The sequence below is a fragment of the Perognathus longimembris genome, chromosome 7, assembly GCF_023159225.1.
Source record: "Perognathus longimembris pacificus isolate PPM17 chromosome 7, ASM2315922v1, whole genome shotgun sequence".
Taxonomy (NCBI): Eukaryota; Metazoa; Chordata; class Mammalia; order Rodentia; family Heteromyidae; genus Perognathus; species Perognathus longimembris.
Genome location: NC_063167.1, coordinates 75,840,414 through 75,855,375, shown reverse-complemented (window position 1 = coordinate 75,855,375; position 14,962 = coordinate 75,840,414). Strand labels below are relative to the sequence as shown.

At 44.7% G+C, this 14,962-nt stretch overlaps 1 protein-coding gene and 2 non-coding genes across 4 annotated transcripts; all 3 read right to left on the bottom strand.

Annotated features, from left to right (window-relative positions):
- Window positions 1-520: 520 nt before the first annotated feature.
- Rpl5 (ribosomal protein L5) lies at window positions 521-10,728 on the bottom strand. Of its 2 annotated transcripts, none has more exons than XM_048351979.1 (8): window positions 10,601-10,728; window positions 9,119-9,188; window positions 8,921-9,036; window positions 7,705-7,839; window positions 4,768-4,970; window positions 3,004-3,181; window positions 1,197-1,285; window positions 521-678 (listed from the first exon to the last, which is right to left on the bottom strand). In XM_048351979.1, exons 1-8 carry the CDS (start codon window positions 10,601-10,603, stop codon window positions 579-581), a joined length of 894 nt encoding a protein of 297 aa, XP_048207936.1. In that variant the 5' UTR covers window positions 10,604-10,728; the 3' UTR covers window positions 521-578. The 2 variants fall into 2 exon arrangements, with proteins under 2 accessions (XP_048207936.1, XP_048207937.1); XM_048351980.1 differs by having other exon boundaries at window positions 1,197-1,282.
- LOC125355785 lies at window positions 993-1,125 on the bottom strand. Its single transcript, XR_007211719.1, has one exon. It is a non-coding gene; the product is annotated as a small nucleolar RNA SNORA66 (small nucleolar RNA).
- On the bottom strand, window positions 3,250-3,343 carry LOC125355782. The gene has a single exon (XR_007211716.1). It is a non-coding gene; the product is annotated as a small nucleolar RNA SNORD21 (small nucleolar RNA).
- Window positions 10,729-14,962: the final 4,234 nt, after the last annotated feature.

The following is a 14,962-nucleotide window of genomic DNA, read 5'->3' as shown; positions in this document are numbered from 1 at the left end:
CCCTAAAGTTAAACAATTCTTTTGAAGGAAGTCTCAGTATTTCTGCAAAATTCAAAACCATTAGCACACCAGTTTATTTAAGACTATTTACTTTAAGGTACCTTCCCACTGGTTATAATAAATGGATGAAATCCCTGCTAATTGTCGGCCTGTTGCTTGCTGTATTCCTAGAGAGCTGTACAACACACAATTTCACAGTCATTATCTTTTTTTAAAACCTCTGCTGGTGGCTTGTGCTATTCAGGAGGCTGCCATACAAATAAGGATCAGGAAAGTCCAGTTAAGCAGCAAAAAGCCAGAAGTGAAGATATAGCATAAGTGGTAGAGTGCTAGCTTTGAGTTAAAAAACTAAGAAAGTGCCAGGCCCCAATTGAAGTACCAGTACAGGCAAACAATAATAAAAACAAACATCACATAAAAAAAAAACTATAGTTGAGTCTTGGAAAAAATGGTCAAGTCCTTTGCCTTTATACTTGAGGGTTGTTTCCTACAGTTTCATAACAAGAGCTTAACACAGAAATAGCTGCTTGTCAATAAGTTTATTATCTTTCTGAAAAAAATCTTCATAGAAAATTGTTTTAACTCTCAGCAGCCCGTTCTTGAGCTCTGAGGAAGCTTGCCTTCTTTTGAGCCACCCGATCTTTCTTCTGCGCAAGGGACATTTTGGGACGATTCCACCTACAAAACAAAGACAGGAATGTTTTTGTTGTTGTTGCCAGTCCTGGGGCATGGACTCAGGGCCTGAGCAATGTACCTGGCATCTTTTTGCTCAAGGCAAGCACTCTACCTCTTGAACCACAGCGCCACTTCCAGCTTTTTTCTATAAATGTGGTGCTGAGGAATCGAACCCAGAGCTTCATGTATATGAGGCGAGTACTTTACCACTAGGCCATATTCCCAGCCCGTTTTTATTTTTTAATTGCAATAACCTCAGTAATGGCAATAGGAGGCAACTCTTTTGTATAGGCAATTTTAAAATGCAGCACTATGTATTCTGTTCTAGGATGAGAGGAGCCACCTCAGTAGCTTTTGAGGCAAATATGTTCCCATCACCACAATTACTTTAGCAAACCTGGTTCCCTTAGCTTCTGCTACATTATGCAGAGCTAGTGATCGAGTTTGCGAAACCTCCAAGTCTGACCCACAATATGAACATGGCAAGAAAGGAATGCCCTAACTTCTTATAACACACATACCTCTTCTTCTTCACCTCTCTCTTGGGCTTCTTGACATAGACTGGATTCTCTCGGATAGCAGCGTGTGCCTTCTTGTACATCTCCTCCATCTGAAACAAAGGAAAGCAAACAGTACTTGGTTTCATTTCATATGCCCTACTGTATTAAAGTGCAATATGATAAGTTCCGGTCTCGGAAGGAATTAAACTAAGTCACTACTGGTGCCTAATTTCTTTCCTACCAAATTTCTACAAAGTTTTTTTTTTTTTTTGCCAGTCCTGTACCCTTGGACTCAGGGCCTGAGCACTGTCCCTGGCTTCTTTTTGCTCAAGGCTAGTGCTCTACCACGTGAGCCACAGCGCCACTTCTGGCCATTTTCTGTATATGTGGTGCTGGGGAATCAAATCCAGGACTTCCTGTATAAGACGCAGGCACTCTTGCCACTAGGCCATATTCCCAGCCCACGGGGTGTTTCTTTATCTCTGCATGTACCCTACTCTAGAGCTGCAGATTTTCACTGTCATCTCTAACATGCTTTCATTTCAACTTGGAAGATTCCCTTGGCAGTTTTTGATAGGTGGAGCTAGTGTGGATCAACTGCTTCCATTCATCCACAAGTCCTAAGTTCATCTTCTTGTCTGAGGTGATGGTGGTTCACTTTGCTTAGGGATAAAATCAGTGAGCAGCCACCTTAACTATCAAGCAGGACTTGGTGGTACAGTTGTGATCCTAGCTACACAGGAGTCCTAAGTAGAAAGACCACAGTCCAATGCTAGCCTAGGGAAAAATGGGAGACTATCTAAAAAATAAAGCGAAAATGGACTTGCAATACAGTTGTAGTGATTACAGCCCTGCCCAGCAAACTCAAGGCTGAATTCAAACCCCAGTACCACCCCAACCCCAATCCTGATGGGGTTGTGCCTCATCAGTAGTTTGCATAAACGATGGTTCAGGCAAAGTTTGCAGCTATTTCAAACTTGAGGTATTCCAGCTCTCTAAAATTAACCGATTTGACATGGAGACAACTATATGAAACTTCACAAAGAATATTACAAACATGTTCCATGAACATGTAGCCCAGGCAGCCTCAGCACCTATGATTTTCTACAGCAGCCTCCCAAGCACTATGAACAGTCATAGGTTGAGAGTTCATTTTTCCTACCTTTTCTACTACTCTATTACAGCTGTTCATTGTGTTACAGAATTATAAACTACAAGTGAAACTACCTTGTTTCAAAAACTCAAGCTACCTGTTTACTCAGCCTAAGACTGTGAAAAGCATACAAATCAGAAAAAAATTTGGTTGGTCATGGAGCTTGACCTGGGCTGGGCCCTGGGCTCATTTGCTCAAGGCAATCACTCTACTACTTTGAGGCAGAGTTCCACTTCCAGTGTTCTGGTGGTTAATTGTGAGCCACCAGTATCTAGCCCCTCTTTTCTTTATGACTGAAGTTTTCATAGCCAAGCTGTGCCAAAATAGAAACTGTCATATACTAACAGATAAGATGCTAATGACAATTACTTGACATTAACTTTATGTAATCTTATTTTCACTAGAATTTCAACCTGGCACCGTGGTCTCCAATTATTCCAGTCTTAACAGGAAATACTGGAGAGCTATCGAGACCAGTCTTTCCAATCTTAAACGCACTTGCTGATAGATTCTTACTTACCAACATTCTAATTTCTCTAAGACAACAATAGCTTAGCTTGTTTAAGTCTATCCATACCCATTTTAATTTTCATTTGCTGGTCTTAAATAACCCTAATGTAAGAGTACAGCCCACCAAAAATCAATTACACAGGTACTTTTAGGTAGATTGTTTACCATGTCTGGAGTTACGTTGTTCTTTATGTACTGAGAGAACTGCTTCTTGTAAGAATCTTCATCTTCTTCCATTAGGTAACGCATATAATCTGCGACATTCTGACCCATGATGTGCTTCCGATGAACTTCTGCATTGAACTCCTTGCTCTCAGAATCATAACCAGGGAATCGTTTAGTACTGAAATAAGTTTTTCATATTTTAGCATCGACTGCCTGAAATGTGCTTATCAGGAATTCACTTAAGCAGCTGCCATCAGTCCCGTCTTGAAACCATTATTGCATCATATGCAACCAAAGGACCAACTACTGACTGCTCAGTTAGTGGGTATCATCATGTAGCAGCTCATCTCTGAATTTCAGAAAAGAGAATCTCAACATAGACACTGAGGCTTTCTATCACAAGCTCTCCTGCTTAGCACAGCCAAGTTTCAGGACTTAGCACCAAAGCCTAAGTCTCAGTGGTACTGCAAGATAGAAGAAAAGTAACGGGGACTTGTCTAAGATCACACAATGAGTGAAACTGCCTAGTAAGAAAACTCTTGGTATATTTGCACCTTACTAGTGTTCAAAAGGCAGGAATCTACAATGTAGACTAATTTTGACTGTTGTAGACAGTGACCAAACATTGAAAAGGCACATTACAAAACATCTAACATGTCATTGAAAAACCCCACCCTACATTGATGAAAGTTAACTATGCAAGTCGTGGGGGGAGAAGGGAGGAATGGGAGAGAATGAACAAACAGATGGTAAAAGGAAAAGCACTTATTACCTGATGTATATAAAGGTTACCCTGCTGTATATCACCTCTAAAACAATTAGAAAAAAACAACTGCGTTTAAAAATCCAGCTAGCGGGCTGGGAATATGGCCTAGTGGCCAGAGTGCTTGACTTGCATACATGAAGACCTGGGTTCGATTCCCCAGCACCACACATATAGAAAATGGCCAGAGTGGCACTGTGGCTCAAGTGGCAGAGTGCTAGCCTTGAGCCAAAAGAAGCCAGGGACAGTGCTCAGGCCCTGAGTCCAAGGCCCAGGAATGGCCAAAAAAAAAAAAAAAAATCCAGCTAGGATCTGGTAGTTCATGTCTGTGATCCCAGAAAACTGAGAAGCCAGTAATCTCATTTCAAAGCCAGCCCAGGTAGAAAAGTCCCATGAGACTTCATCTCCAATTAGCAAAATGTCAGTCTAGAGATGTGGATCAAATGACAGTTGCAATCAAACAGGCCAAGTGAATGAGGCCTTGAATTCAAACCCATCATAATGACCTAGTCTTTTCATGTCCGTCTTTATATTTGTATTTTATTGTTAAAGTGATGTACAGAGGGGTTAGTGATATACGTAGTGAGTACATTTCGTATCAAACTTGTTACCTCCCCCCTCATTTTTCTCCCCACTCCCTTTTCTTTGGGTGGGGGGGGGGTGTTGAACTCTGGACCTTGGTGCTGTCCCTGAGCCCCTCAGCTCAAGGTTAGCGCTCTATCTACCACCACTTGAGCCACAGCACCACTTCCAGTTTTCTGGAGATGAGTCACACGGACTTTCTGCCTGGGCTGGCTTTGAACCATGATCCTCAGATCTCAGCCTCCTGAGTAGCTAGGATTATAGGCATGAGCAACTAGAGCCCAACTTCATGTCCAACAATCTTATTTCCAGTTGAAAATTTACAGACCTTAACAATCTTGTCTGAAATATTTTTTAGAATCTATGGACTCCACTGTCCAACCAGTTAGAGGAATAGGAAAGTATTGGGATACTATTACCTGTGAGGAATAGACAAGCCTCCATCCACAGCTCCCTTCAGGGCCCCAAAGACTTTATTGCCAGTGGTAGTTCTGGCAAGGCCTGCATCCAAATAGCAAGTGAAGGCACCAGGTTTACCATCAATACTTTCCACATTGTATTCATCTCCAGTCACCTCCACTTGGCCTTCATAGATCTTGTCCATGCCAAACCTATTGAGAAGCTGTTAACAAAGAAGTCACTGTTAAGGGGCTGGGAATATGGCCTAGTGGTAAAGTGCTCGCCTCATATACATGAAGCCATGGGTTCGATTCCTCAGCACCACATATATAAAAAAAAAAAGCCAGAAGTGGTGCTGTGGCTCAAGAGGTAGAGTGTTAGCCTTGAGCAAAAAGAAGCTAGGGACAGTGCTCAGGCCCCAAGTCCACGCCCCAAGACTGACAACAAAAACAAATAACACTGTTAAACATCTGGTTCAATATATTAAGACCAGTCTAGAATTTGTCAACAGGAGGACATGAGTAAATGAAGTGACTGCCACATTTCTTTGGTCTTAACTGACTTCCTGATTTACATGGCCTTGTGGTAGTGTCTAGCATGCACAAAGCCCTGGGTTCAATTCCTCAACACCACATATATAGAAAAAGCCAGAAGTGGCACTGTGGCTCAAGTGGCAAAGTGCTAGCATTGAGCAAAAAGAAGCCAGGAACAGTGCTCAGGGTGAGTTCAAGTTCCAAGACCGGGGGGGGGGGGGGAGAGACACACTAAGTATTACATGTGGCTGCATGTAGGGTACCTCTCTCTGGAGTAACTTTATGTGTAGGATCTGTTTTTACAGGGCATTCTCCTTTTGGCCACACCTTACTGATATTCTGGTTTCAGCACAAATGCCCTAATAAATTGTTTTCATATATAATGATAAGATTCCTCTACACTTCTGCCAGACGTGAGCTGGGGGCCAGTGGTTCATGCCTATAATCCTACCTACTGAGGAGACTGAGATCTCAGGACTGCAATTCAAACCCAGCCCAGGGAGGAACGTTTGAGATTGTCATTTCCAATTAAACACACCCACAGAAGGGGAGCTATAGCTCCTGTGGGGATAACACCCCAAGCTGTGCATTCTAGCCCCAGGACTGGCAAATATACATACATGTGGTCAACCAAGTGGAAAAATAAATCAAAAGTAAATCTTCTGGGCTGGGAATGTGGCTTAGTGATACAGTGCTTGCCTAGCATGCCTGAAGCCCTGGGTTTGATTACACAGAACTATATAAACAGAAAAGGCTGGAAGTGGTGCTATAGCTTGAGTGGTAGAGTGCTAGTCTTGAGCAAAAAGCCAGGGACAGTGCTCTGGCCCTGAATTCAAAGCCCCAGGCTGGCAAAAAGAACCCAACCAAACCAAAAAAAAAATACTAGAAAAAAACCTTTTGGGGGGCTGGGGATATGGCCTAGTAGCAAGAGTGCTTGACTCATATACATGAAGCCCTGGGTTCAATTCACCAGCACCACATATATAGAAATGGCCAGAAGTGGCGCTGTGGCTCAAGTGGCAGAGTGCTAGCCTTGAGCAAAAAAAGAAGCCAGGGACAGTGCTCAGGCCCTGAGTCCAAGGCCCAGGACTGGCCAAAAAAAAAAAAAAAAAGAAAAAACCTTTTGGATATAGAGATTAAATTCTGGCCTCTCATTGGTAAGGAGGCACTCCACCACTTAAACATCATTTCTAGCTCCTTACCTCAGCTACTTTCTAAACATGTTTCAATTTATGCTCAGGTTTGCCTGGGTTGCGATGCTACTTATGCTTCACCAAGTTACTGAGGATGACAAGTTGACCCTTAGGCTTCTCAAACCAAAATCTCCACATCTCTGCCTCCCAACTAACTAGGATTACAGGCTTGAGCTGCCCAACTCACTTTCTAAAATTTTAATGTACACATCACTTGAGATATTCTACTGAAACAGATTCTGAGGGTTTGGAACAGAATCCCCAAGTCTGAATTTTTTTGTTTTTGCCAGTCCTGGGCCTTGGACTCAGGTCCTGAACACTGTCCCTGGCTTCTTTTTGCTCAAGGCTAGCACTCTGCCACTTGAGCTATAGTGCCACTTCCAGCTTTTTTCTATATATGTGGTGCTGAGGAATCGAACCCAGGGCTTCATGTATACGAGGCAAGGACTTTATCACTAAGCCATATTCCCAGTCCCTGAATTTTTAATGTATGCTGAGTATCAAATGATATTCACCTGAGTCGCTATCTCTCTGCTGAATAATCACCATTAATTCAGTAGCTACAAGTGGCTTTGCAAAACAAAAATTCGGTTCCTGCCAGGCACTGATGCTCACACCTGTAATTCCTAGCTACTCATCAGGAGGCTGAGATCTGAGGACTGTGGTTCCAAGCCATCCCAGGCTCAAGTCTCCATCTCCAAATAAGCATCAAGGGCTGGGAATATGGCCTAGTGGTAAAGTGCTCGCCTTGTATACATGAAGCCCTGGGTTTGATTCCTCAGCACCACATATATAGAAAAAAGCCAGAACTGGCACTGTGGCTCAAGAGGTAGAGTGCTTGCCTTGAGCAAAAAGAAGCCAGGGACAGTGCTTAGGCCCTGAGTCCATGCCCCAGGACTGGCAACAAAAACAAAACAAACCAAATAAGCACAAAAAATAGCCAAGCAGGTACAGTACCCAGGCCCTGAGTTTAAGTCCTGTGAATGCCACCCCCACCCCCCAAAAAAGAAAAATTCAGTTCCTTAATTTCATTTGTACATTTCTAATGCTTAACATATACAGGTGGCTAGTGGATACCTCCCTACAGCATGGATCTCCTAACAAAAGAAGCAAAAATCTGGTGTTCATAAAACCACCTTCCCTGCTGATGCCTTCGTATTCAACAGGGCAACAGCTTGCGCTCTCCTATTATCAGTGAAAGTCACAACAAGTAAAATTGTCTTGTACATACCCTGCGGGCCAGCAGCAGGCCAGTACAATAGGCAGCCGCGTAATTGGTGAGGCCAACTTTCACACCATACTTGGGTAGCTCGTGTGCATATGCTGCACAGACAATCATGTCTCCTTCTATGCGCGCATAAGCAATCTACAGTGAGAAAAAGCAGGTTAGGAATCATTGTTTCACTATTTGATTGCCTGTTCTAAGTGCCTTTCTTTTCAAAGGAATAAAAAAAATCCACGGACTTTGCTTAAAAAAAAAAACTTGATCAACTATCCATCAATTGAACAATTGTTAGGTAGATTTATCTGTATGCGAATGCTTTTTACTAATGTTGCCGTATGCATGGCTAAAATTACTCAGACACTAAACACAAGAATGTACTGGAAATAAATTCTGCAGTTTTCTACTTCTATATAATTAGAAGACTAAGCTGCATGAGCCAATAAATTAAGGGTTGCACTTGTCCAAGTACAAGCCTTAGTACAACATAAAAAGTTCGAGGAAGAAAACCCATTTAAGTATCTTTTGAAGTCAGACTAAGTTCCACCACATGTTTAGTTATCTGAACGAAGATACAAAATCGTGTCTATAATTGCCCAGAAAACAGGTGTGCCTACCTCCTGAAAGGGATCAGCAAATAAACTCCCTCCCCAAATGTTCTCTAGTTATAAAAGACCTTCAACATTGGAACTGCCATCTTTAAAGGTCTTTCAAATAGGAGAGTCCTGTGCAATGTATTAACCCTCCAAAGGTTAAGTCATTTACCTCTTTAATGAGTAAAGTAGCATGAAAAGCCATAAAGCAAGAGTCAGCACTTAAACTTATGACAAACTATTCTAAACACTGGGACAGGAACTACTTGTCTAACCCCCACCCCCAATCCTCCAAGCCTCTTGCCCACAAAGGAGCTAATAGGAAGGAGAGTAACTGAGTTAAGATTTCCCAACAGGGCTGATCTTTTCAAGTGTGTGTGGTGCTGAACCCAGAGCCACAGTTAAGGTAAGCCCAACTGAGCACTCCCATCCCAAGCTGTTTTGTTTTAATGATAAATTCCCAGTCTACCGACTCTATACCTCCTAAAAGGAAAGTATTGACTGGGGATCTGTGGAGGCAATAAGCTGCCCTTCTCACCCATGTGCTTTACCTTCCAAATTCACCTTCTCTACCATATGTGAGATGGAACAGGGATGGATTACCTTCTGCCTTAGTCTAGAATATACCTTACCTGACAAATAATATCTCTGTTGGTTACACGAACTATCATCCTGTATTTGGGTGTGTTGTACTTATTTTTGTCTTGAATCACCAAGCGTTTCCTAGCATAGTAGTCAGTTTTACCCTCTGGAAAAAAAAAATTAATTAAAAGCTATTCCACTACTAAGCTGTTTCTCTTAATACTGAAAACACAGAAAATTGCCCATACCTCGTCGTCTTCTGAATTTCACTTGGTATCTCTTAAAGTAGGCCTTATTCTTGACAACTTTAACAAACCCCTTAAAAAAAAAGAAATATTATTAAAACTTCAGTGTTTTTAGTCTGATACATTGTTCCAGATCCAGGATGTCTTGGAATCAACCACCTTCCAGCCTCAGGTTCAGGTTCACCTCTGATTCCCAAATGCAGAGATTACAGACAGGAGATTCACCACTGTTTAACATAAGTTACTTATGTAACAAAGTACACTTGATGGGGGGGGAGGGGAAGGGTGAAAGATTAATTAGAATAAACATTGTATACCTAAGTGATATCAGGATCACAATAAAAAAAATTAGTTTTTTTAAATTAACACCTGAACTTAATGGTTCCAGGGAAGGAAGGAAAGCCCATGAGACTCAGCTCCACTTAGCCAAAAGAACTGAAAGTGGAGCTTTGGCAAAAAAAAAAAAAAAACCCACAGGGTCAACGCCCAGACACTGAGTTCAAGCCTCACGACCTGCACCAAAGTGGGGGGGGGGGGATCTCGATGCATTGGCTAACATTGAGTAACGCCCTGGATGTGACTCCAGTACCCCTCTGAAGAATCACATCATCTCGACCCCAGTCTATCAGGTATATATTTTTAAACGCTTACCACGTCTGTTTGCTTCCTCACAAACCAGTGTTAATAATAGACCCTCGCTCTGGACTTGGTTTCCAAGCACCGCGGTCAATGGTGCCAGACGTCCGTGCATCCAGAATCCTCACTTCTCAAAGAACCTAACCTCCGATTACTACACAGCTCTCTCAGGCCAGTGGGTCTGGCAGACGTACCCCGGCCAAGACCTTGATTGGGCAAAGGTCTCACACGAAAACATCACTGTGCCCCCAATTAAAGGCACCATCCCACCACACCTCTAGAGTCCCGTGTCGGCCTCCGGTGGGCACTAGGATCGGCGTTAACTGGAAAGAGGCCGGAGCCCCGGGACGCCCGGGCCTCCAGCGTCCACTGACAGTTCGGTCTCAGGGCCGAGGTGTCCGCGGGCCCGGTACTTAACAGTCTCCCATTGCACTGGCCATGCCGCCGGGCACCGAGCTGCTCGTGCCAGGGACTTCGAGCGCGCTGACACCCTGACACTTCCCCGCCAACCTGGAACCGAATGCACGCGACCTCCCCGCCCGGCTGCGGGATGGGAGCCCCCCTTCCCCACCCCCCCGCAACCCGTCCGCAGGGTCCCCGCGAGCTGTCTGCTAACCTCAACCTGGCCCCCGCCGGGCCACCCGGCCCCGCCGCCCCTCCCCCTCGGACTCGCTCCAGGAGTGGCAGCCATTAGAGCCACGATGGGAGCCGAAGCCCGAGCACCACAGAGCCCACAATCGAATGCCATCCGACCCGTGCGCCGCGCGAGGCAGCCCATCGGCTGGAGTTCGGGATAGAGGAGGGGCACCCCCGTGCATCCGGAGCCCCGAAAGCTAGGTGCCCACTCACCATCCTGCAGATTAGAGACCCGAGAGCGCAGCTCTACACGCAGGCCCAGCAGCACTAGAGGGGGAAAAGGGCCGGAGCCCCTGCGCATGCGCAGTATGTATCGCCGCGTAGTACGCCAGCGACGCCGGGAAGAGAGCGGGCGCTGGGCGCGCGGTGCGCAGCCTGCCGCCCCCTGCTGGTTGGAGGGTGCATGCCCGCCTTTACCTGTTAAGAACATATTAACCCTGGAGTTCGATCCAGTGGGCCCAAGCGCCGACCAGGATGCGCAGAGAGAAGCAGGCCAGGTTGAGGTGGGCTTTCGCTGTTAACTTTTTTCTTCGCTAGGACGCATTATGGCAATTTTACTACCTTTTCTTTAAAAAAAAATTATTCACTTTTTAAAAATTATTATTATTACAAAAGTGATGCACAGTGGGCTTACTCATTTTCTAAACAGGAAAAACATTTTAAGTTAAATGATGTTGGTGCTTGGAGCCCTTCTTGCCTTCTCCAAGGCTCTACCTCCGGAAATAGTTGGTCCGGAGCAAGCCTTGTCCCAAACCTGGGATGGAGCCACGGTGACCTTAGAGATCCAAGCACCCGCAAATGGCACCTTCGTACCTGCTCGGCGCCCAGGAAAGTCAGAGGTGCATCTTTGAATTTCCAGCACTCAGCACAGTGCAGGTAATTACTCAGTACTCTGTTATTTGTTACATGGCAAAAGAGCTACTGCTCCCTCTCTTTCTTGTGCCAGTCCTACGGCTTGAACTCAGGATCTGGAGTTCTCAGTTGGCCTTTTCTCCTCACAGCTGTGAACTGCCATTTGAGCCATATTTTTTCGCTTCCTGCTGTGGTTAATTGTAGATAGGAGTCTCCAAGCCTAGTGCTGATTGGTTCATGCCTGTACTCCTCGCTACTTAGCCTGAGATCTGAGGATCAGGGTTCCAAGCCAGCCCAGGTAGGAAAGTTCATGAGATTCATCTGTAATGAACCACCAAAAAGCCAGAAGTGGAGCTGTGGCTCAAGCAATAGTGCACTAGCCTGGAGCACAAAAGCTCAAGGGTAGAGAGCCCCGGCCTCAGAAATGAAAAAGCTCCTCAAGTTCTTCGGCAATAAACATTTAGCTTATTACAATAAGGCCAGCTTCTTCAAGGAAACATTGCAAACACAAAGGTGTAATTATGTCTGTTGCAGACAACCTCAAAGGACAGGTCTGTGAGTCATTCTGTGAGGCACTTTGCTCTAGCTCAGCATCTTGGGGAGTCTGTATTTAAAGGAATCATCTGAATGGCATTTAGAATTGGACATCATGACCATCACCCTGAGTGTGTGGTGCACACAATGACCCCAGGAGCTCTGATGGAGTGGACAGGAAAAAATAAAGAAAATACAGGGGCTGGGGATATAGCCTAGTGGCAAGAGTGCCTGCCTCGGATACACGAGGCCCTAGGTTCGATTCCCCAGCACCACATATACAGAAAACGGCCAGAAGGGGCGCTGTGGCTCAAGTGGCGGAGTGCTAGCCTTGAGCGGGAAGAAGCCAGGGACAGTGCTCAGGCCCTGAGTCCAAGGCCCAGGACTGGCCAAAAAAAAAAAAAAAAAAAAAAAAAGAAAATACATTTGGTACAGAGCAAGTAACACCAAACACCTTAGTCACGTTTGATATCTTCCTTTTTTTTAAAGTCCAGTGAAAGAGAGAGAGGAGAGAGAGAAAGGGGGGGCAACGCTTTGGGGTTGGAGGCATGACTCAGTTGGTAGAGCACCAACCAATGAGCAGTCAGCTATAGAGTTCTAGTCTCTGAAAGAAAAGAAAAAAAAGCCTAGCTCCTAGGCCTTGAATTCAAGACTCAGGCTCAGAGGGAGAATTGGGGCGGGGTGGGGGCAGGGTGAGAAAACCAGGGTTTTGTTATAGAAGCACAGGAAGAATGGGAGGTGTTGACAGCTAGGAAAGGTGGTACCCACCTGCAATCCCAACACTGGGAGGCTGAGATAGTAGGATGGTAAAGTTTGAGGCCAGCCTAGGCTAAGTAGTGAGATGTCTCAAAAAGAAAAGGAAGAAAGGAAATAAAAGAAAGAAAGGCCCAGCCAGGCTCTGGTGGCTCATGCCTGTAATCCTAACTACTCAGGAGGTTGAGATTTGAGGACTGTGGTTTGAAGGCAGCCCAGGCAGGAAAGCCCATGAAATTCTTATCTCCAATTAACTCCAAAAGCCAGAAGTGGAACTGTGGCTCAAGTAGTAGTGCACTAGCCGTGAACAAATACTCTCAAGGACAGTCCTGAAGCTTTGAGTTCAAACCCCAGGACCAACACCAAAAAAGAAAGAGAGGAAGGCAGGAGGGAAGAAGGAAGAGAGAAAGGAAAGAAAAGAAGAAAGAGGGAAAGAAAGAAAAGACAGAAAGGAAGGCCAAGTGCTAGTGGCTCACACTTGTAATCATAACTACTCAGGAGGCTGAGGTCTGAGGATCTTGGTTTGAAGCCAGCCTGAGCAGGAAAGTCTGTGAGACTCTCTCTCTCTCTCTCTCTCCTTCCTTTCTTTTCTTTCTTTCTTTCTTTCTTTCTTTCTTTCTTTCTTTCTTTCTTTCTTTCTTTCTTTCTTTCTTTCTTTCTTTCTTTCTTTCTTTCTCTTTTCTTGCCAATCCTGAACTTAGGACACTGTCCCTGAGCTTATTTTGCTCAAGGCTAGCACTCTACCATTTGAGCCACAGAGCCACTTCCTGCTTGTTCTGTTTATGTAGTGCTGAGGAATGGAACCCAGGGCTTCAAGCATGCTAGGCAAGCACTCTACCACTAAGCTACATTCCCAGCCCTCCTGCAGTATTTTTTTATTAAAAAAAAAAAATTAGTTTACATATGATGCTTGATTTTGCTTGCAGAACCACTGTGTACCGGAAGGGGGAGTGTAGGCCAGAGAGCTGCACAAAGATGAAGCTGTATGAATGAATGAAAACAGGGAAATGAACAAATGAATGATCTAAGGAACCCTCTTCACCTAAGAGTCCCAGAAGAAAGTTGCAACTACTACCTCCTGGCTGAAAAACTGGGACAGGGAAGTTGATAGGCAGGAACAGCTGGAGGGGGAGTAGTGTGGAAAGGAAGAGAAGAAGGGAGATGAGAGTGGGGAAGAGCAGGTGTGAAACAGGAAGTGATTAGTGACAGAATCCTTCTGAGTCAGTCAATGACTTCACAATTCAAAGTATTGAGTTCCTGAAAGCTGGAACAAAATACTGGGCTTCAGGATTTCTTTTCTTTCTTTCTTTCTTTTTTTTTTTTTTTTTTACTTGGAGCTTGAAATTAGGACCTGGGCACTGTTCCTAAGCTTCTTTTGCTCAAGGCTAGCCCTCTACCACTTGAGCCATAGTGCCAGAGTGCCAGTTCTGGCTTTGCTTTTTCTGAGTAGTTTTTGGGGTTTATTGGAGTCTCAGGGACTTTCCTGCCTGAGCTGGCTTTGAACTGTGATCCTCAGATCTCAGCTTCCTGAGTGGCTAGTGTTACAGGCGTGAGCCCTGGAACCCATCTTAAATTTTATTTTATTTATTTATTTTTTGGCCAGTCCTGGGCATTGGACTCAGAGCCTGGGCACCGTCCCTGGCTTCTTCCCGCTCAAGGCTAGCACTCTGCCACCTGAGCCACAGCGACCCTTCTGGCCATTTTCCATATATGTGGTGCTGGGGAATCGAACCAAGAGCTTCATGTGTAGGAGGCAAGCACTCTTGCCACTAGGCCATATTCCCAGCCCAAATTTTGTTTTCTTTAATACACAGATGAACACTCCTTTCCACTCTGGTATGACTGCACCTTCTATTTCTGTGTTTATTTTTGCCCCTTTTAAACCAATTTATACCTCTGGCGAGTCTTTGGTTGATGTAAACTCTAGTTCAGGAGGGTATACTTTTCAAGCACATCTAGGCTTGAATTGAACACTGAACTGGAGATATGGCTCAAATAGTAGAGCGCCACGAGCATGACTATCAGTAGCTACCAGCAGAAGTGAAGTTATCTATTCTACAGGCTGAGAAAGGATAATCAGTTCTGGATGGCTTCAGGGTTGAAACCAGTAAGCTAGAAAGACTCTGCCTATCTACCCCTAGCCCTTGTCTAGCCCATGTGTGAAGCCCGGAGTTCAATACCCAATATGAAAGAGAGAGACAGAGGGAGACAGAGCCACAGAAAAAGGAAGAACCAGAAAGAAGAAGGAAGGGAGCGGAGGTGAGAGGAAGAGCAAGAGATAGGGAGGAAGCTTGCTGACAATTTAGGTCACTTTAGAAAAGGAAAAAATGGAAAAGGAAGTTTTTTTTTTTTTTGTCGTAGGGCTTGAACTCAGGGCCTGGGCACTCTCCCTGAGCTTTTCTTCCTTTTTTTTTTTTTTTTTTTTTGCAAGTCCTG